At 46.1% G+C, this 22160-nt stretch overlaps 1 protein-coding gene across 1 annotated transcript in view; it reads right to left on the reverse strand.

Annotated features, from left to right (window-relative positions):
* kcnh2b (potassium voltage-gated channel, subfamily H (eag-related), member 2b) overlaps positions 1–21708 on the reverse strand; it is a 108895-nt gene extending 87187 nt beyond the window's left edge. Inside the window, exons 1-2 of the mRNA XM_023973375.2 lie at positions 21538–21708; positions 20418–20629 (exon numbers count right to left, since the gene is read on the reverse strand). Coding sequence (XP_023829143.1) covers positions 20418–20629; positions 21538–21631 — 306 coding nt within the window. The 5' untranslated portion in view covers positions 21632–21708. The remainder of the gene's footprint in view (positions 1–20417; positions 20630–21537) is intronic.
* Between the last annotated feature and the right edge of the window lie 452 nt (positions 21709–22160).

Below are 22160 nucleotides of genomic sequence, written 5' to 3' on the forward strand. Positions count from 1 at the left end.
ATCTAATACGTTGTAACGGACACCAAGGCTGTAGGTAGGTCTCTGATGGACGCTGTAATACGAACATACAACGAGATCCTGCATAACAGAGCCGTGATGACATAATAGAATCCTAATTATATAATGGAGTCATAAAAGTCCACAGGCTACTTGTGTTGGTGGCAGTCAGTCAGTCAATCAGCCAGAAGAACGGAAGAAGAGACTGGAGGAGGGGATGGATCCTCTGGGGGCTTCGTGACTGCTGCCTGTATGTGGGACACTGACACAGCCATTATGGGATGACAGAGGTCTTCGCCTGAGTGCTGATCTAGGATCAGGTTACCCTGGTCCATATAATTATGATCTAAAAGGCTAAACTGATCCTAGATCAGCACACCTACTTTTTGTGCCACTTTGTGTATCCTGGCCCTGGTGTTCTAATGTCACTAGCTGCCTTATCTGACAGCTCAGCCCACACAAGGCAAGGCCAGGGTCAATGTGTCCAGGCTGAGAGGTAGGATAAGAAAGACACTGTATCACAAAAAGAAGAGAAGCTATCAGAAAGACTGCCTGTCCAATGCACCCCGTATGAAATATAAACCAAGGCCTACTATCATTATGAAGACAAATCCACAAACCAGTGGCACACAGACAATATATTGTGTTTCATCGGGCAAATATTGACCATCGTCTATGGGTAGTCGATTCTGGTCTTATATCCTGTAAGGGTTGAGCACAGAGAATGTTCCATGCACTGTAACTGGTAGAAGTATACCAGTGATACTAATGATCATATTTTCTCACAGACAGCCAAGGAGATTGATACAGAACAGGGAGGATGTGCCCAGGGTCCACTGACTGTGTGAGAAATTCTGCATAATGTGGATTTCTTTCAGGACACCAATTAAGATTTGATGACACAATTTCCTTTATAGCGTCAGAGAAGCCACCGCTGATGCTGATTAAATCGAAATCATGTCCTCAAACGACTTTGGATTTATTTGATTCACTTTATTGGGGAGGAGAAGGGTCAGAAAATAAGATTTTACTGTACCTCGACACACCTGCAAGGATATACAGTATATCATCTCAAACCACACCGTTTGGCAGGGGGCAAATTTACTTTACAGCAGGTAAAAGTGAGATCAGCCTCCATTAAACTCCATTATCTGTTCTTCCCAGAAAGCTGTAACAAATGTGTGAGTGTACAAAACATTACAAAACATAATACTGAGTTGCACCACCTTTTGCCCTCAGAACAGCCTCAATGCGTCGGGGCATGGACTCTACAAGGTGTCGAAAGCGCTCCACAGGGATGATGGCTCATGTTGACTCTAATGTTTCCCACAGTTGTGTCAAGTTGGCTGGATGTCCTTTGGGTGGTGGACCATTCTTGATACACACAGGAAACTGTTGACCGTGAAAAACCCAGCAGCGTTGCATTTCTTGACACACTCAAACAGGTGCGCCTGGCACCTACTACCATACCCCATTCAAAGGCACTTACATATTTTGTCTTGCCCATTCAGCCTCTGAATGGCACACATACACAATCCATGTCTCAATTGTCTTTAATCTGTCTCCTCCCCTCCATCTACACTGATTGAAGTGAATTTAACATCAGGTGACATCAATAAGGGATAATAGCTTTCAACTGGATTCACCTGGTTAGTCTGTGTCATGGCAAGAGTTCCTAATGTTTTGTACACTCAGTGTATAACACATACTCAAGTTTCTAGATATCATCATGGAAAGCAAACCACTGCTTTAATTTGATTCTGCTACATTCCTCTCTGTGTCTAAAAACCTGCACAGCACGCTTTCACATCGCATATGGGTTTTCACACAAAGCCCGACAGAGACAGACCGAGTGGCAGACAGAGAGACGGCCTCGCCAGGTGAGAGTAAACTGAGCGGCGTGTTATTCCCGCCTCCCGTCGCCTCCCTTCTCCTGCACGGATAACAAATGACACCATTACCTCTCCTCTCCCAGGCTCAGCACGCTGCCCACTTATTGCAGGGAGGGAGGAGTGCTGAGCCTGGGAGCTCTGCTCTGGGACTGTCTCTCTCCCCCCAGCCATGGAGAGGTAGAGGAGTGGAGGGAGATAACACCTGCATCTTCACAGGCACACCAGGCGTATGATGGCCCTAAGCAACATTATGGACAAAATGTTAAAATCCTGTTGCTGCAGGATTATTCTGCTGTGACAATAGTGGTTCAATTAAGATCTTACATCTATCTGTATGTTATTTGACAGAATTCTCTCTGATGCCAATGACAACTTTTCCCCCTGAGATTCAATGCTTAACTTGCATGGAGTTGCATATGTACTGTACTTTGCCAGTGACATGTACTGTACTTTGCAAGTGACATGTCGAGTACAGCCTTGAAAATCATTCACAAGCACTATCGCCCTCCAAGAGAACTATTTAAGGCCTGCGCTGACTGGAGAGACCAGTCTTCAGCCAGGAAAACGTATCATGACTGGAGAGACCAGTCTTCAGCCAGGAAAACGTATCATGATTGGAAGAGACATCTTCAAGCCAGGAAAACGTATCATGACTGGAGAGACCAGTCTTCAGCCAGGGAAAACGTATCATGACTGGAGAGACCAGTCTTCAGCCAAGGAATACGTATCATGACTGGAGAGACCAGTCTCGCAGCGAAAACGTATCATGACTGGGAGAGACCAGTCTTCAGGCCAGGAAAACGTTATCATGATTGGAGAGACCAGTCTTCAGCCAGGAATACGTATCATGACTGGAGAGACCAGTCTTCAGCCAGGAAAACGTTATGCATGATTGGAGAGACCAGTCTTCAGCAGGGGAAAACGTATCATGACTGGAGGAGACATCTTCAGCCAGGAAAACGTATCATGACTGGAGAGACCAGTCTTCAGCCAGGGAAAACATATCATGATTGGAGAGACCAGTCTCAGCCGGGAAAACGCTTCATGACTGGAGAGACCAGTCTCAGCCAGGGAAAACGTTATCATAGACTGAGAGGACCAGTCTTCAGCCAGGAAAACGTATCATGACTGGAGAGACCAGTCTTCAGCCAGGAAAACGTATCATGACTGGAGAGACCAGTCTTCAGCCGGGAATACGTATCATGCCTGGAGAGACCAGTCTTCAGCCAGGAAACGTATCATGCCTGGAGAGACCAGTCTTCAGCCGGGAATACGTAACATGATTGGAGAGACCAGTCTTCAGCCAGGAAAACGTATCATGCCTGGAGAGAGAGTATTAGGGGGAGTTGTGTCGAAAGAGAAGTGATACCACAAGGCACTCAAGGTGAGACAAAGGACGCCCCACCCCTCAGTATCCCTCCGCCTCCAATGACGTCCGTGCCAGAACGAGAGCCAGATAAGAGGTCCCTGGGAGACGGATGGTCTGCTATATCCAGGGATGGAGGGATGGAGGGATAATGCCAGGGCCGGAGGGGGGTGAAGGATAGAGCAGGACGACCTTGTGTTCCTCATGCACTGCCCAAAGCTCCCAAAAGTTCATGGTTGCTTGTGTGTGGGGGTAAATTGAGTGCCTGGACTTGCTAATGTAACACCAGTCTGTGTGTGTGTGTTCTAGAGGGGTCAGTGACGTTAATGAGCCCATTGAGTGTAGCAAAGTATTGCCGGTTTGACGCAAATAACGAGCTCCACCTCTAGCCACCTCCCACCTCTCATCCCTGTGGCAAATGGCATTGTGATGACTCACCGGTCTTATTAACGCTCCCCGGACGACGTGGTGAGGTAATCTAGTTACCGAGAGGCAGAATTTATCACACTTCAGAACCGGGACAAACCCTTACTGGCAAATCCTTCATTAATGAACAGCTTCCTTATTCATCATCAAACCGCTTAAATTAGAATAGGAGGAAGATTCTCCAGGGATGAAAACAGCCAGTGTGTGTGTGTGTGTGTGTGTGTGTGTGTGTGTGTGTGTGTGTGTGTGTGTGTGTGTGTGTGTGTGTGTGTGTGTGTGTACAGTTTTGAAGGGGGCAGACTGGGTGATGTGGGTGTACATGCCCTCTGGGTGCTCTGAGGGAAGTTGAAGCGAGTCATGAGGAAGTGACATGTACATTTAGGAAAGTAATATGCCTCTGGGGGTTAAAGTTGAAATGGAACTATAATCATATTCAAGTGGCTGTGATTGCGTTTCACATAACGATCACTTAATGAGTCCATTATGTAATGTTAAGAAAATATGTCAATTACTCCAATAACATATGCTGCTGCAGAATAAACAACCCAGACATGCTGATGCACTTTATTTCCTCATTACCATCATATCTACATTTCTGAATCATCGTTGTGAAACTGCACTTTTTTCAGAATATCTACAGTATACTACAGTAACACCTCGAGTGACAGGGGAAATTGCTTCCTAAACACTATGGCCATTTCCTTGAACAAATCTCAACAGGGGGTAGAGACATCATCAGTGGCCTTGCTCCCCAGGCGAGTCACATCGGATGGCGCTTCGCACCTCTCTGTTGGTGGAAATGACCTTTCTCAACCCCTCACAAAGACAGGGGAGAAGGACGCACGCTGAGAGAGCGAAAAGGGTTTGAAGGTTGAGGCACTTGCTCTTTAAATGGCAAAACGGTGGTGGTTTTTGAATGACCATTTAAACCGTTAAATTCTGTAACCTCTCGTCGCTACCGTAAGTCAAACCTGCCCCAGAGTGGTTTACGGTGGTGTCTTTATTTGCACAAAATGGGACGCAGGTTTCTAAAGCACTTAGACCAATTCTGCCTTTGTATTCAACTGCCAAAAAATGATCTATATGCTATTATTTCTTCATATTCTGAATACATTTTGTGTTTTACAGAATCAAGCTCAAAGTCAATAGTGAGACTAGCCAAGTGTCCTTCACCTGGGTTGGCTCGTTCTCTTAGAAGTGTTGGTGTGCCTCAGGAGATATAATTACGGCTAATGGCTAACGCAAACATTCAACCGCGGCTAATCTCTAATGTATCTTTCTATTGACTAACAACAGCGGCGGTGATAGCATGCTCACTGGGCTGCACAGAGTGATAAATGAAATGCCTGCATATCGATATAAAAACCAAATGAAGCATCCCAATGGGCACAGACGTCAGTTCAAAGTCTATTTTTGCTTGACCTTTGGTTGTGTTGTCAACTAATGGGAATTCAACGTAAAATCAACCAAAAATGTCCACATCTCATTCGATTTAGGTGGAAAAAAAGATGAAATTCCCCTACGTTAATTACTTCTTGCAAATCCAATCAATTTGAAACATTGCTTCAACGTCGTCACCTTGTATTTATCCCCTTTTCTCCCCAATTTTCGTGGTATCCAATCGCTAGTAATTACTATCTTGTCTCATCGCTACAACTCCCGTACGGGCTCGGGAGAGACGAAGGTCGAAAAGCCACGTACGTCTCCGAAGCACAACCCAACCAAGCCGCACTGTTCCTTAAACACGCGAGCCTCCAACCCGGAAGCCAGCCGCACCAATGTGTCGAGAGGAACACGTGCACCTGCCCCTTTGGTTAGTGCGCACTGCGCCCGGCCGCACAGGAGTCGCTGGAGCGCGATGAGACAAGGATATCCCTACCGGCAAACCCTCCCTAACCGGACGACGCTAGCCCAATTGTGCGTCGCCCCACGGACCTCCGGTCGCGGCCGGCTTGCGACAGAGCCTGGGCGCGAACCCAGAGACTCTGGTGGCGCAGCTAGCATGCGTGCAGTGCCCTAGACCACTGCGCCACCAGGGAGGCCCACCTTGTATTTTGTTGTTGAAAATAACGTGGAAACAACGTTGATTCACCAGTTTTTGCCAGTGGGAGTGATTATTAGTCTACAGTATCTCTTAGTGAGGTGGTGTTTAAGCAGTGTCCTTCTGGGGAGATCCCCCTTATTGGCTACTTGCTAGCAGCCAGTCCGCAAAGCACAGTCAAATACAGGACTTTCATGGCATCAACAGGAAGTTACATAAGCATTGGTGTAATTTCAGGACCACCAATGTTTAAGCTAGCACATTGTATTTATACCATAACCTGTGTTAGCTGTCACACTCTAACCGTTAGGCTTATCAGGGTCTGTCCACTCTACACCGTTAGAGCCTTATCGAGGTTGTCACCACTCCACCTTAGAGCTTTCATGGCAGTCTGTCACACTCTAACCGTTAGAGCTTATCAGGGTCTGTCACCACTCTAACCGTTAGAGCTTATCAGGTCTGGCACCACTCTAACCGTTAGAGCTTATCAGGGTCTGTCACCACTCTAACCGTTAGAGCTTATCAGGGTCTGTCACCACTCTAACGTTAGAGCTTATCAGGTCTGTTCACCACTCTAACCGTTAGAGCTTATCAGGGTCTGTCACCACTCTAACCGTTAGAGCTTATTCAGGGTCTGTCACCACTCTAACCGTTAGAGCTTATCAGGTCTGTCACCCTCTACCTTAGAGCTTTCAGGTCTGTCACCACTCTAAGTTAGGCTTTCAGGGTCTGTTCACCACTCTAACCGTTAGAGCTTATCAGGGTCTGTCACACTCTAACCGTTAGAGCTTATAGGGTCTGTCACCACTCTAACGTAGAGCTTATCAGGTTCTGTCCACACTCTACCGTTAGAGCTTATTCAGGGGTCTGTCCCTAACCGTTAGAGCTTATCAGGGTCTGTCACCACTCTAACCGTTAGAGCTTATCAGGGTCTGTCACCACTCTAACCGTTAGAGCTTATCAGGGTCTGTCAAGAAAATGCACTCGAATCAAGGTGTACATTTTTGGGAGAACCACAGCATCACCCCAATTAATTCTTCCACAAAGTACTTCCTGTGCAGCCAGTGACATGGAAGTTTGACGTCAACCAGAGATCTGTATATGATGAGATGCTCCTGTCTCCGCCATAACAATGGGAGTCGTTGTCCCAAAGGCCCATAAAAACCTAAATAAGCCCTTAGAAACGCATTGGGCTTATTTTGGTCATATTTTGGCGAGAGCGAAACCTCTCGCGAAACCTCTTCCTCTCTGCGTCAACTCAAGTTAATACAGACAAACATTAGTCACTCACACTTTCTCAGCCATTTCGAGAAGTGATTAACCCCCCCCGGCGCTAAAGATCGGAGTTGATGGGACGGAATCAACTGGATGACCAAGCGACCGCACTGACAATCCCTATAAGGCAGATGACTCCACAGCGACTTGAACACTGAGCCGGCCAGAGAAAGCAAACAGTGTCCCGACCCACAACACACACAGTCTCACCGCTTCATAAATAATTCGGTGTTTTCCCCGGGTCGGCGCAGCTAATAAGGGTCCACTTGGATAATATGAGGTGAGAGCAGCCATTAAAAACACACACACTTCCAAAAGAGTCGTGTCACCCCAGGGCTACGCAGATAGCCACGGCTGCGTTCAGATGGCATGCATGGCGCTGAACTGTGGCGGATGGGCGCTGCTGAGTGATGAGCCCAAATTGAGGTGACAGATAGCAGTAGACGGGTCGGTTAGAGACGAGAGATTACCAAACTGGGTCTTTGACAACACCATGAGAGGGAGGAACCCGTCCTAACGCTCATCCTTAACTTCTGAGTTTAAAACTGGTTGTTTCATGACACTGGGGCTCTAATGGGATTTCCTGTCACATGCCTAATATTAGTCCATGTATTATATTCTGGGGTCATTAAAAGTTTCACCCTAAAAATGGTTAAAAACATAGTTCTTTAAAAAAAATCGTATTCTCAGAGCTACAGCATGAAGGCACTATTGGAACAGTATTTCCAAATGGAAAGTCTATGAAAGGGAGCCGGGTCCCACTTATAGGCCAGCAGAACAGAATATGTCTCTTTAGAATTCAGCACACATTTTGTTTTTATGTATCTATTTTATATTGCGAAGACACAAGTGGTGTAACCCTCCAGTAGCAGATCCAATATGACACCGTGCGCTCTCTCAGGTGTTGTGAGCAATCGTGTGTTAAGGAAGCTTGTGGGGGAACATCCATTTTCAAATGCTGCTTATGCAGCAAGGAAACAAGAAACAAGAAAACTAATTGAACCATGCATTGGTTCCTCCTAGTACATTGAAGTAAACATATATTATTAATATTCATCAAGGTGTTGATTGCTCTTCAGGGAACATAGAGTCAAATGATTTATGACTTAGCAACAACTGTAATCGCATAATCCTATTGGGTACAATGTCAATTCCCTGTGATTACGCTCCAGAAATGGCCTATTGATGAACTGTCCCTTTGTGTCTTATTGGAAGGATGGAACATTTGTTCTTGGAATTAAATCATGTTAAACTTCCTGAAGGTGAGCCAATCGGTAACATGTTTCGGGAACCTTTCATATCTGGCGAAACACAGGTCTGGTGCTGTATCTCCCAGTCACTAAAACGTGTTCTCCACTGAACCGTATGTGTGGTACAGTCCAGCACCGGCATCCCCCTGCTTCTCTATGCCTTGGTGCGTCAGTGGAGGTCAGTTGTAAGCTCTCTCCACTAACCTTCCTCTTAGGTAAAGTGAGGCCCTAGGCTTTTCTACAGGGGTGACTTCACACCATGCTAGGTGACAGTGAGAACACACAGACAGCCGGATAGAGGGGGACGCCACGGTGTGCGGTGGGCCGGGGCGCGAGGAGCAACGATTTCATAACACTGTGTGTATGTGTGTGTCACCATCTCTCCTGTCATCTCCAGCACATTGGTCTCAGTCTACCTGGCAGCTACCATCACTGTGGCCCTTGACACAATGCAACAGAGACACTACATTTTGAAGAGTCTAAACGGGACGAAGAGGGCAGACTACTAGGACCACCAATACAGTGCACTGTACACACACTATAACTAGAGAGAATGTACCCGCATGCACATACACCTTCACTGGAACAAATCACAACCTTTTAACATTAAAACACAATAGCATCTAGGAAATCCATGGTTTCCACTGATGTCTCTGTCTGGCTAGAAGGCCAACATTACAACTGGGTGCTCTCTGCAAGGAAGTAGGATGATCAGAACACACACAGGAAGTGAGCTGGACTCAACAGAGAGTCACTGCACTGAGTGAATGCTATAAGGTAACCAGGAACGACAAACAAAGAAGATAGTCTTGTGTGTGCAATTTACACAGGGCTTAAGAAGACACTAAAAAACAAAACCAATATCCACTTCATAAAAAACGATATTGTCTACTCTGCAAAAGTATTATACAAATGGTTTGCTTGCAACCCAGCTCCATCTGTTTGTGCGATGTGCTACAGTAGAGTCTTATTAAATAAAGGTGATATCTACAACCTAAAAGGGTTCCTTGGCTGTCCTCATAGGAGGGCCCTGTTAAAAAAAAACATTTTGGTTCCAGGTAGAACCCTTTTGAGTTACAGTACCCTTTCCACAGAGGGTTCTATGTGGAACTTTTAAAAGAGTTCTCCAATGGGGGCAGCACTTTTTTCTAAGAGTATAGGTCAGGAGAACTGATCCCTAGGTACCCTACAGTACACACTGCTCCAGTCTCTTCTAGTTTGTTGTGAGTCTTGAGGCACAGTGGGGCTCTGTTGATATTTACAGTTTTATTTCCAGCAGGCCCAGTCGTCTATGGGAATAGGGATAATGACTGTGTTTTAAATGGCAGCCTTGGCAGTCTATTCCCCCAGGTAGCCCCTCAGATGCCCTCACAGCAGACAGAGGCTCTTCTCCGGGGCCCTCGTGTGGTTTCCATGGGCCACAGGAGGGATTCTGTGTCTGTGGGTCTTTGTGAGGAAGGGAGCTGCCTGGGTGTACAGTACTGTGGGGGAGCGATGGATGTGCTATTCACAAAAGCAGACTTAACCTTTGGAATGATTGAGGCAGAGGGTTTGGTGTGAATGGGAATTTAATAAATAAAGTGTGTGTGTGTGCGCGACCTGATAAAAGTGTAGATGGAGTGTACAGTATATTCACCTACAGAATGAGTGTAAATCGGGGACAAGGCCAGGTCAAGGCAGTCACTGGACAAGGCCAGGTCAAGGCAGTCAGAGGACAAGGCCAGGTCAAGGCAGTCAGAGGACAAGGCCAGGTCAAGGCAGTCAGAGGACAAGGCCAGGGCAAGGGGGGGCAAGGTCAGAGGACAAGGCCAGGGTCAAAGGGCATGTCAGCAGGACAAAGGCCAGGTCAAGGCAGTCAGAGAACAAGGCCAGGTTAAGTCAGTCAGAGGACAAGGCCAGGTAAAGTCAGTCAGAGGACAAGGCCAGGTAAAGTCAGTCAGGGGACAAGGCCAGGTAAAGTCAGGCAGAGGACAAGGCCAGGTAAAGTCAGTCAGGGGACAAGGCCAGGTAAAGTCAGTCAGGGGACAAGGCCAGGTAAAGTCAGTCAGGGACAAGGCCAGGTAAGTCAGTCAGGGACAAGGCAGGTAAGTCAGTCAGGGGACAAGGCCAGGTAAAGTCAGTCAGGGACAAGGCCAGGTAAAGTCAGTCAGGGGACAAGGCCAGGTAAAGTCAGTCAGGGGACAAGGCCAGGTAAAGTCAGTCAGGGGACAAGGCCAGGTAAAGTCAGTCAGGGGACAAGGCCAGGTAAAGTCAGTCAGAGGACAAGGCCAGTAAGTCGTGCAGGGACAAGGCCAGGTAAGGCAGTCAGGGACAAGGCCAGTAAAGGCAGTCAGGGGACAGGCAGGTAAGGCAGTCATGGGACAAGGCCAAGTAAAGGCAGTCAGGGGACAAGCCAAGTTAAGTCAGTCAGGGGACAAGGGCCAAAGTTCAGTCAGGGACAAGGCCAGGTAAAGTCAGTCAGGGGACAAGGCCAGGTAGAGGCAGTCAGGGGACAAGGCCAGGTAAAGTCAGTCAGGGGACAAGGCCAGGTAAAGTCAGTCAGGGGACAAGGCCAGGTAAAGGCGATCAGTGTAGTGATCTACAGTGATACCTGGGTCTCTCTGTCAGAGATGGAGCACCACACTGTGGCCCAGCTCTCTCCACTACCTCCCAAGATGAGTCTGTCCGTTCCCCACGCCCTCCTCTCACCTTTGATGGATTGGCCTCTCGCTGTGTCGCTGGCTGCTTCAGTGCCAAACTTGGAACTAACCATTTCCCAGTTGGGGGTTGTCAGGAATCATTGTGGATGGCAAGACAATTGGATGCACTACCAGTTGAACCGTGGGCAGCTTGCATTGCTACAGTAGCAGCAGACATTAACACCTACCATTTTTTCCTTCTCTACCTAGAGACAGTCCACGGGTTTAACTACTCTTTTAGCTACAGTCTGGGTCAAACAAGTTTACCGTCCTGTCATATTGAACTACATCATCTTGGACTAACACTCCCCCCATCCCTCCCATCCACACCTGATCATAAATAAAGAGGGTCAATTACCTGTCAATCAATGATGCTTATTCTCAGAGCCAGATTTCTCCCAGATTCAATTACCTTTCCGTGATGAGGTAGGGCGGTGAGGCGCATGGCCCAGCCGGGATCTATGGTGATTAATGGGTCACCAGCAGAGAGAGGGAGGGATGGAGGGAGGTCTAGGGATGAGAGGGAGAGCTAGAGGGATAAAGAGAGGTGGATGGGATAGAGAAAGAGAGAGGGGGGGAGGGAGGAAACGGAGAGAGATTGAGAGAGAGGGGGGGGTGAGGGAGGAGAAAGGCAAACATAGAGGGGAAGGACATGGGAGAGGTGTGGGTTGAGGAACTTACTTTTCTCTCTCTTTTTCTACCACCCCTCTCTCTCTCCTTCTGCATACTCTTGTTATCCTTTTACTACACAATCTTTCTCTCGCCCCTTTCGTTCCGTTCACCCCATTTCATTCCATATCCCTCTCTCACCCTCCGTCTCCCTCAACCTATCACCCTGTCGCCCCTCTCCCTGTGCAGCGTTGCACTGCCATTTTCCAGGAGAGGACGTCAAAGTGCCTGCCTCCCCGTGTAGCCCTGCAAGTAAGCACTGGCCCTCCTATCGCCCCTCCCCTTCCCTCTCCTCCCTCTTCATGCACGGGGTCACAGCCAGCGGCGGGGAAAAGTAATCAGCCAGGCGAGAAGCTCCCTTGCCTTGGCGTAAATCAGCCAGACAGCCTCTTAGCCAACGCCGCCGGAACAAACTAATGAGCAAGGCAGGGCTGGGACGGGCACAGTGCCTGCTGCGGACCCAACCCCGGAGATAGAGAGAAAGAGAGGGGGGGGAGCAGATTGGTGGCAAAGGCCATGGCTTTCGGTTGACAGGTAGGAGCAAAGGGACTAGACCCAGGGCTTAAGTCAGTACAGATCATATCACTGCAACGAGGATAAAGCGTAATATCAACAATACACATAAAGTGCCTTTTCATATGAACAGTACGCATAAAACTTGTAATATCAAGTGTGGCGGTAACTGAGGAGGTTTGGACACAAAGGCTAAGGTTTAAGAGATACCTGAGAGCAAAAGCTGATACTGTCTTATCACAGCGTAGTTGAAAATACCCATAACAACCATAAAATGCCTTGTGATATGAACACTTAAAAGTGCCTTGTAATATAAACTGCGGTCTTAAACGGCCATTCTAGACAGAAAAGGCCAAAGGTTACGAGGCAGGTGAGATAAAGAAACGTACTTAGCCTATTGGTCTTCGGGGTTGAGCTCATTCTACAGCCTTGTACAGTCTAAATTCCTGCACTAAGCAAAAAGTTATTTGAAAGCATTAAGTTCCTACATGTGTATTATTACATAAAGAAATGTCTACACTGATAAATTGGCACTACCTTTCCAATCAACCAGACCTGGCAACCCAAACTAAGACCTGGCAACCAGAACGAAGCCCTGTTCTATTGTTAGATCGCTGACTTCTTCAGTGTTCCAATCAGCGTTCATCTCTTCTGCCTGACTGAGCTTTAAAGACAACAGCATCTGTGGACTCAGCCAGAACACCCTGAGAGTAATATTCACACAGTCAACTCGAATTAACAGGCTGACAATGTTTTGCTCGCTCTCAACAGAGTACTGTAAAACGGTGAGCTCAGTGAAGAATTGAATAACGTTAGGAGAACCAGTTAAAACTAGTTCCAATTAATGAGGCAACTTGAAAAGGACCTTGAGGGTCAGAGGATACCGTACGTTTTGAACCCTAACCCCCCTATCTGGACGCTCAGCTGTCCAGCACACCGGCGAATATCAATCAAAGGTGACGAGCAGCCTCCGACAGAGTGTGTGGTTACAACAAAGTTAGCCCGTTGACTCAACAGCAAACCGAAAAGTATATGGAGCGTTTCAAATGAGAAAATCAATAGATAACATTAGTATTTTTCCTTCGTCTTCGAATTAATAGCGGGTTTGGAGGGAGATATAGATTGCAGCGATATAGATCAGATGCTTGAGAGAGAGTTCATTTTTATCGAAAGAATGATTCTATGGCTTTTCTGTGTGTGTGTGTGTGTGTGTGTGTGTGTGTGTGTGTGTGTGTGTGTGTGTGTGTGTGTGTTTGTGTGTGTGTGTGTGTGTGTGTATCAAATCAAATCAAAATATTTGGTCACATACACGTGTTTAGCAGATGTTATTGCGGGTGTAGCGAAATGTTTGTGCTTCTAGTTCCGACATTGCAGCAATATCTAACAAGTAATATCTAACAATTTCACAACAATACCCAATACACACAATTCTAAGTAAGGAATGGAATTAAGAATATATAAGTATTATGGACGAGCAATGTCAGAGCGGCATAGACTAAAACAGTAGAATAGTATAGAATACATTATACAGTATATATGAGATGACTAATGAAAGTTATGTAAACATCATTAAAGTGCATTATTAAGTGACTAGTGTTCCAATGATTTCCAGTCTGTATGTAGGCAGCAGCCCTCTCTGTGTTAGTGATGGCTATTTAACAGTCTGATGGCCTTGAGATCGAAGCTGTGTTGTGTGTGGTGTGTGTGTGTGTGTTGTGGTGTGTGGTGTGTGTGTGTGTGTGTGTGTGTGTGTGTGTGTGTGTGTGTGTGAAGTGGAGACCTTGGAAAAGCAGCGGTTTTCAACTGAATGAAATTGCATATCATGAAAAACACATAAGGCGTCCATTTTGAAAATCTATTACATAGCTCATAACTAATGGGAGAGTGCATCCCAATTTGTGAATCCATGCATTTCATAAATGCAACCTTGGCATTATATTAAAAGTCAGCTGCTGGCATGTCCTAGACGAAAACATGTTAGGTGCTAAATATATCCACTTTTGAATCCTTTACATCATACACTATTTAAAGAGCTCGTGCACACTCCTCCAAAGTATGCAAATAAATGCAAGACATTCATTTGAGCCGAGCAATTTCTACATCCCAGACATTAACGCTACAATCCATTTTGGAGCCATCTGTTCTGCTCACATCAAATATAACAGGAAATGTGGAGACACAACCATGGCATAGATTTTGATTCAGTTAAAAAGTAGAGAAGCAGAAATTGGAGTTGAACAATGCTGAACGCTGCCTAATATAAAGCAAAGAAATAAAACGAATAAAAACAACTAAAAAGTCATTACACATGCACCTGTCAAACTACATTATTCTCTCCATGAGATTTGCAGAGACACCAAAAGTATTTGCTGTGTGACCAAATGACTAGATTATAATATATATTTAAAAAAATATATATATATACACACAATATGAATCTATTAAATTTGATGTTTACATTAAATTCTGCAATGTTGCTCAATTGTTGCCACCAGCAACATAGGTGGTAAAGTAGTTATTGTGCCTTCTGTTAGGAGTCATAATACACCCTATGGCCTCATAATCACTTCCTGGAAAAAGATTACAACTGGTTGGAAAATCCAATGTTTGGTCTTGACTTTGATAATGACATTGTAGATTGAGCAGTGTTGTACTGGCACTGACCTGTGTACGTATACTATATCATTTTTTAAAGGTTTTCTTATCATCTATATTATTATTATTATTATTATATTATTATTATTATTATTATTATCATTATCACTGCATTGTTGGGAAAGAGCTTTCAGGGTAAGAATTGTACTGTACTGTTTTACACCTGTTGTATCCTGTGCAAGTGACGAATAAACGTTGAATTATCTCTCCACACAACTAATATTTGAACATTAACAACCCAGCAGCAATATATTAAGTGTTGTCATACGCATATTCAGGAAGCTACAAGCCAGCTATGATGTATGGAAATATAAAAAAGTCTATACAGCCATACTTTCTACTCTTCATTAGTTCACATTTCACTTTATAATACAGTTAATTTGATGGAATTAATTTTTATTTTATTTAATAAAAGTACATACATAAATTATATACATATACATATATATGCACTTTTTTATTTATGTATTTATAAAGTTCCAGTCAAAGGATTGGACACACCTACTCATTCAAGGGTTTTTCTTATTTTTTTACTATTTTCTACATTGTAGAATAATAGTGAAGACATCAAAACAAAGAAATAATGAACTACATTATGAATCAAGTAGTTGCCAACAAAGTGTTAATCAAATCAAAATATATTTTATATTTGAGATTCTTCAAAGTAGCCACCCGTTTCCTTGATGACAGCTTTGCACACTCTTGGCATTCTCTCAACCAGCTTCATGAGGAATGCTTTTCCAACAGTCTTGAATGAGTTCCCACATATGCTGAGCACTTGTTGGCTGCTTTTCCTTCACTCTGCAGTCCAACTTACCCCAAACCATCTCAATTGGGTTGAGGTTGGGCGATTGTGGAGGCCAGGTCATCTGATGCAGCACTCCATCACTCTCATTCTTGGTCAAATAGCCCTTACACAGCCTGGAGGTGTGTTTTGGGTGATTGTCCTGTTGAAAAACAAATGATAGACCCACTAAGCGCAAACCAGATGGGATGGCGTATCACTGTAGAATGCTGTGGTAGACAAGCTGGTTAAGTGTGCCTTGAATTCTAAATAAATCACTGACAGTGTCACCAGCAAAGAACCCCCACAACATCACACCTCCTCCTCCATGCTTCACGGTGGGAACCACACGTGCAGAGATCATCCGTTTACCTACTCTGCGTCTCACAAAGACACGGCGGTTGGAACCAAAAATCTCACATTTGAACTCATCAGACCAGAGGACAGATTTTCACCGGTCAAATGTCCATTGCTCGTGTTTCTTGGCCCAAGCAAGTCTCTTCTTCTTATTGGTGTGTTTACAGTGGTTTCTTTGCAGCAATTCGACCATGAAGGCCTAATTCACACAGTCTCCTCTGAACAGCTGATGTTGAGATGTGTCTGATACTTGAACTCCGTGAAGCATTTATTTGGGCTGCAATCTGAGGTGCAGTTAACTCTAATGAACGTATTCTTTGCAGCAGAGGTAACTCTGCGTCTTCCTTTCCTGTGGTCATCCTCATGAGAGACAGTTTCATCATTGCGCTTGATGGTTTTTGAGACTGCACTTGAAGAAACTTTCAAAGTTCTTGAAATTTTCCAGATTGACTGACCTTCATGTCTTAAAGTAATGATTCTCTTTGCTTATTTGAGCTGTTCTTGCCATAATATGGGCTATCTTCTGTATACCACCCCTACCATGTCACAACTGATTGGCTCAAATGCATTCAGGAAATACATTCCACAAATTAACTTTTAACAATGCACACCAGTTAATTGAAATGCATTCCAGGTGACTACCTCATGAAGCTGGTTGAGAGAATGCCAAGCGTCTGCAAAGCTGTCATCATGGCAAAGGGTGGCTACTTTGAAGAATCTCAAATATAAAATATATTTTGATTTGCTTAACACTTTTTTGGTTACTACATGATTCCATATGTGTTATTTCATAGTTTTGATGTCTTCACTATTATTCTACCATGTAGAAAATAGTAGAAATAAATAAAAACCCTTGAATGAGTAGGTGTGTCCAAACCTTTGACTGGTACTGTACATACACAGTATATCTATTTTAATAAAAATAAATGTAATGCAAGTATCTATTTAATGTCCACTCGCCTCCTCTGGAGAGCCTAACTTTTAAGTTGGTTCCTAAAGTTAGAGGCACAATACATTATGGTCCCCCAGTCTGCATCCACTGTGCTATACTTCTAATTGAAGACATTAGCTCCCTATCTGCTATCTCCCCGAGACAACAGCTCCTGTGTCTTTAATACAGACACAAGAGCTGTTGGAAATCTGTCTCCTGCTAGAAAGTCAAAGGGACACCCACAAGATGATCCAAGATCTTGGATCAAGATTCTCTCTTCTGTGCATCTCTGTACATCAGACATTAATGTACATGGAAACAGTGAAGCTTTTCCCAACTGCCAACTCTAACAAGGTGAGTGGTACTAAACATGAAAGGATTTCACAAAAATGCTTAATCTCATGATTGCATTTGACTAGTTGTGTAGTTTGTAGGTGGTTCTACAGTCTGAGGTTCATGCTCCTACCATGTTGACGTTTGCTGAAGAAGTGTGACATTCCTCATTCCTCCATGTGGGTTAGGTGGTGAAGTGCTGCTTGGGACGGGAGGGTCTCTCTATGTGTTGGGTGGTGAAGAGCATGTGGATAGAGATGTGTGCAAGCAAGTGGGTGGGCGTGCACATGTGTACATGTGTGCAAGTGAGTGTGAGTGTGTATATGTGTGTGTACTGTATGTGTCTATCACGATGGCTGTGTTCACAATGTACTACGCATGTGTGTTTTGTGTGCATAAAAATTACTGCATATATATGTGTGTGTGTGTGTGTGTGTGTGTGTGTGTGTGTGTGTGTGTGTGTGTGTGTGTGTGTGTGTGTGTGTGGGCAGTGAGCCATGAGTGCAGTGCAGCTATAGAAGTGTCGCTGGGAGTGTGTGTGTGTTGGTGCATGAGTCTGGTCCCTGGGACACAGAGTGATCAGTCCAATGCCTCCCTGCTCACACACTCACTGAGAGATCATGATCACTGTTCCTGTCTTTCGTTCTCCCTGCTCCACAGAGATCTCCATCCCTACATCTGTCCCTTCATCCCCTGTTCATTAGAGCCGGTTATGTCTCAAACACAGGTCAGCCGCACACTCAAGCCCTGCTTTCTACCATGTAGCTAATACACCACACGCATACAATAGTCCTAGAGCACATTTGCAGGTTCTCTCTGAATGAATGGCTTCATGTGATCTGTATCGCTTTAGCTGGTGGAGGAGGGTGTGTGTGTGTGTGTGTGTGTGTGTGTGTGTGTGTGTGTGTGTGTGTGTGTGTGTGTGTGTGTGTGTGTGTGTGTGTGTGTGTGTTAACGAACGGGGATGAAGGGACGGATGGAGATCTCAGTGGAGGAGGGAGGACGAAGGACGGGAACAGTGATCATGATTTCTCAGTGAGTGTGTGAGCAGGGAGAGATTGGACTGAACAAACTGAGTCCCATTCAAGGCAATGATTCCTCAGTTCTATTCATTCTATTTCTATGCATTTAATCCTATCGGATAGGCGAAATCCAGATAGATAACGTTTGAAAAACTGGGCACTGAGGAGTGTTGGATGGTGCTGCCACCTGCAGGTCATAGGTGGTAAAGTAGTTATTCTGCCTTTGGTTAATAAACTCTATGGCCTCATAACTAACTCTTTTTTCAAATCACTTATTGTAAAAACATTACATGCTGTCCGGAAAAGCCAATGTTCTGTCTTGACTTTGATAATGACATTGTATACTAACCAGTGTGTGTGTACTGTAGATCTTTATGTGTCGTTGTATTTATAGTGTCAGTGAACAGCTCTGTGCAATTGCTGTTATGCGTGTGTGCGTGCACATGCGTGCATGGGTGCATGTGTGTGCGTGTGTGCGTTTGTGTACACGCCCACACGCCCACACCTGCTGTTTAGGTGTGGATATAACTGATGTGCCTGCATATTGTACCCATACCTGTTGTGTGTGCTGCAACTTTAGTTCCCATACAGCACCATAAACAACCGGTTACCACCACATACTGCATTAGGAGACAGCTGGTGCTTCCTCCATCTGGATGGTTCCTGGTCTGGCTGGTGTACCGGGCGCCTCTGCCTGCCGTGAGCCTGCCTGCCACCTGCCACACGACCGTGCTGACGTGTGGTGACACCACCACAGGGCACCCAGAGGACAGGGGACCACTGTCACGCCCCTGACATCGACCTACCGCTAGTACAGCCAGTCTGTACTCTAGCACCTGTCCTGGTTCCCCTCCGCTTTACCTATTTAAAAGCTGTGTATACTGTAAAGCCAGCCTGCCTTAGTGAGTAGTGGCTCTTGATATGGCGTAGTATGTCTTGTATAGGATGTACAGCAGCATTTCTCCCTAAGAACGAGGTTAAGAGAGAGCGCGATGGGAGGAAGAGAGAGAGAGAAAGGGGAGAGAGGGAGAGAGCGAGAAAGAGGGGAGAAGGAGAGCGAGAGAAGAGGGGAGAGAGAGAGCGAGAGAAGAGGGGGAGAGAGAGAGAGAGAAGGGGGATGAGAGGAGACGAGAGAAGAGGGGAGAGAGAGCGAGAGAAAGAGAGAGAGCGCGAGAGAGAGAGAGAGAGCGAGAGAGAGAGAGAGAGAGAGGAGAGAGAGAGAGGGGGAGAGAGAGAGCGAGAGAAGGGAGAGAGAAGCGAGAGAAGAAGATGAGAGAGTGAGCCTGAGAGAGAGAGAGAGAGAGCGAGAGAGATAGAGAGAGAAGTATCATGAAGTATCTTGATCCATCCCACAACAGCCCCCTCTCACCGCCCCAAAACAACAACAACTAACTAACACTTAACTGTTCCTACTAGCACTGACTTTGCTGATCTGCTGATAGCTTCCATGACTGAGATATGTGGTTGTCTCACTCACTCAGATGAATGCACTAACTATCCAGTTTCTCTGGATAAGGTCAGGAAGCCACTCTCTTCCCTTGCTCAGCTCTCCATCGTTCTGTCTATGCTTGCCCTTTTCTCATTTCCCCTCCCATTTCCCCTCTACTTCATACTACAACGCCCCTTAATGAGTAAATTCAATCTCTGTGCAACAAAGTAAATTAAAAAGAGGTGTCCAACTGTGGAACATGCCCCCACTTTCACGTCATATGAATTACTGTCCCTATAACGCAATTACATGTTATTCTGCAACGCACACGAGAACGCCACAGCGACAGAATCATTGGTCACTGTTTAATCTGAGCGCCATACATCCGCTTCTCATTCAATCAAGCTAGCTAGCGCTGAGGCCTTAGCCACACCCTGGCTCACCGCAGACAAGGATCACTGAAGACACCAATATAGCCAACAGCAAGCCTCCACACCAGGTTTCCACTCAGGGCAGGAACCCAAGATCTCAACCACCAATCCACTAGTATTGTATTCGCCAAGCGTTTTCACTAGGTCTACAAACCGGCGCTTTGTGGGGTAACTCACCCCATCCCCCACCAATGAGACGCTACCACCTGGGTGATGCATGCCAGGCTTCAGCAAACACACACAGTATAAACCCGGACAGAGGAAATGAAGAAAACCACAGCAGTCCATAAGCACACCTTACCTCACGCACCACCCCCACACACACTTGGCTTACACACGCTGAACACACACATGGACGGCCCTCGTACCTGGGTGACTTTATCGGTGACGTGGTGTGTGCGGTCGATGAGCTTGCAGGGGGCTATGATGTCCATGTCCCCCGGGGGCAGCGTGCTCAGGGGGTCCGCCTTGAAGTCCACGAAGTTCAGGGTGATCTGGGGGATCTTACTGATGGTGCGGTAACGCATGAGGTCCGAGTCCGACGTGGAGTTGAGGATGTTGGACTTGTTGTTCACCGCCCCTGAAAGAACACACTGTTAGAGGACTGTCCAGACCATCAGGACCACCTGGGTTCAAACACTATTTGAAATTGTTTCAAGTACTTTAGCTGTGCTTGATAGAGCTTGCCCGGTGCAATGGAAACAATATAATCGTCCCAAAACATCAAAGCTCACCCATATGGCACACGACTATTTTTGTGATTTCAAATAGAATTTCAACCCAGGTGTGATTAGAACCACATCCTAAGCTTGTAACTTTGACATATCACATGAATCATGCATTGACCTCATTTTTTAAATGTATTTTTATTTCACCTTTATTTAACCAGGTAGGCCAGTTAAGAACAAGTTCTCATTTACAACTGGGAGCTGGCCAAGATAAAGCAAAGCAGTGCGACACGAACGACAACACAGAGTTACACATAAACAAACGTACAGTCAATAACACAATAGAAAAATGCATGTACAGTGTGTGCAAATGTAGAAGAGTAGGGCGATAAGGCAATAAATAGGCCATTGAGGCGAAATAATTACAATTTAGCATTAAAGCTCATTAATTACAATGTACAATTTAGCATTAAAGCTCAATGAGCGGTAAGTGGTTGGCCTAAGGCGGGGGGGGGGGGGGGGTCCAGATCCGTTTGTGCTTCAGCCAACTTCTTGTTCTTGTTCATTAGAAGTAGTTGGCCACAGCACAGGCTAAAATGTTTGTGGTTAAACACAACCAGGGAATGTAGGTGCCTTTTGTGTTTTTCAAAGCTTCTAAAAGACAACGCACAAATTCCTACCGCACACACTCTTTACCTCTGTGTGTTTGTGGGTGTTTGGTATCCAGCTCAAATACAGGAAAGGAGATGGTGGGCATTTGCTTTCTCAGGGTGCAATGCCATTTGAAGTATGCCCCCCTACCCTCCCCCTCCTCCCCTACCTGTGCTGCTGTGGATGGGATGGGCTGTGCTGTATTTCCGGTCTGACGCCGGCCGCATGGCCTCGATGTCATCCACTGACGACGCCCGCCGCATGCTGTGGAAGCTCTCGCGGGAGCGACTGTGTGACAGACTGCAGTTGGACAGAGAGACGTTCGGGTTGAGCGTCTGGAGGGCGATGCGGGACGGCGACTGGCCGGGGGGCAGCGAGGAGGGGGTGGCGGACGGTGGAGGCTCTGAGCCCAGCAGGCCGCGCTGGTCCTCGGGCCACAGGAGGACCGGCCTGCTGCTGCTGCCTGTGCTACTGGAGCTCTTGTGCCCCGGAGGTAATGTGGGCAGGGAGAGCAGCTCTCCCAGAGCCAGGGACTCGTGGCTGGGGTAGCCAGGGGCCGGGAGGCGCCCTGTCTCTGGGTCGTCCAGAGAGGCTTTGCTGTTGCTGAGGGAGCGAAGTGAGGGCAGGCGGAGCTTGAAGCCACGCGGCCGGCCTACAGAGCGAGAAAGAGGGAGGGAGGGAGAAAGAGTGGGAGGGGGGGTAAAACGAGTGAGTAAAAAAAGAGTGATAAAAAGGCCGACAGGGAGAGAAAGAGAGTGAGTGGGAAAGAGGAAAGGAGGAAGAGACCAGAGA

The sequence above is a fragment of the Salvelinus sp. IW2-2015 genome, linkage group LG27 (genome assembly GCF_002910315.2).
Source record: "Salvelinus sp. IW2-2015 linkage group LG27, ASM291031v2, whole genome shotgun sequence".
Lineage (NCBI taxonomy): Eukaryota > Metazoa > Chordata > Actinopteri > Salmoniformes > Salmonidae > Salvelinus > Salvelinus sp. IW2-2015.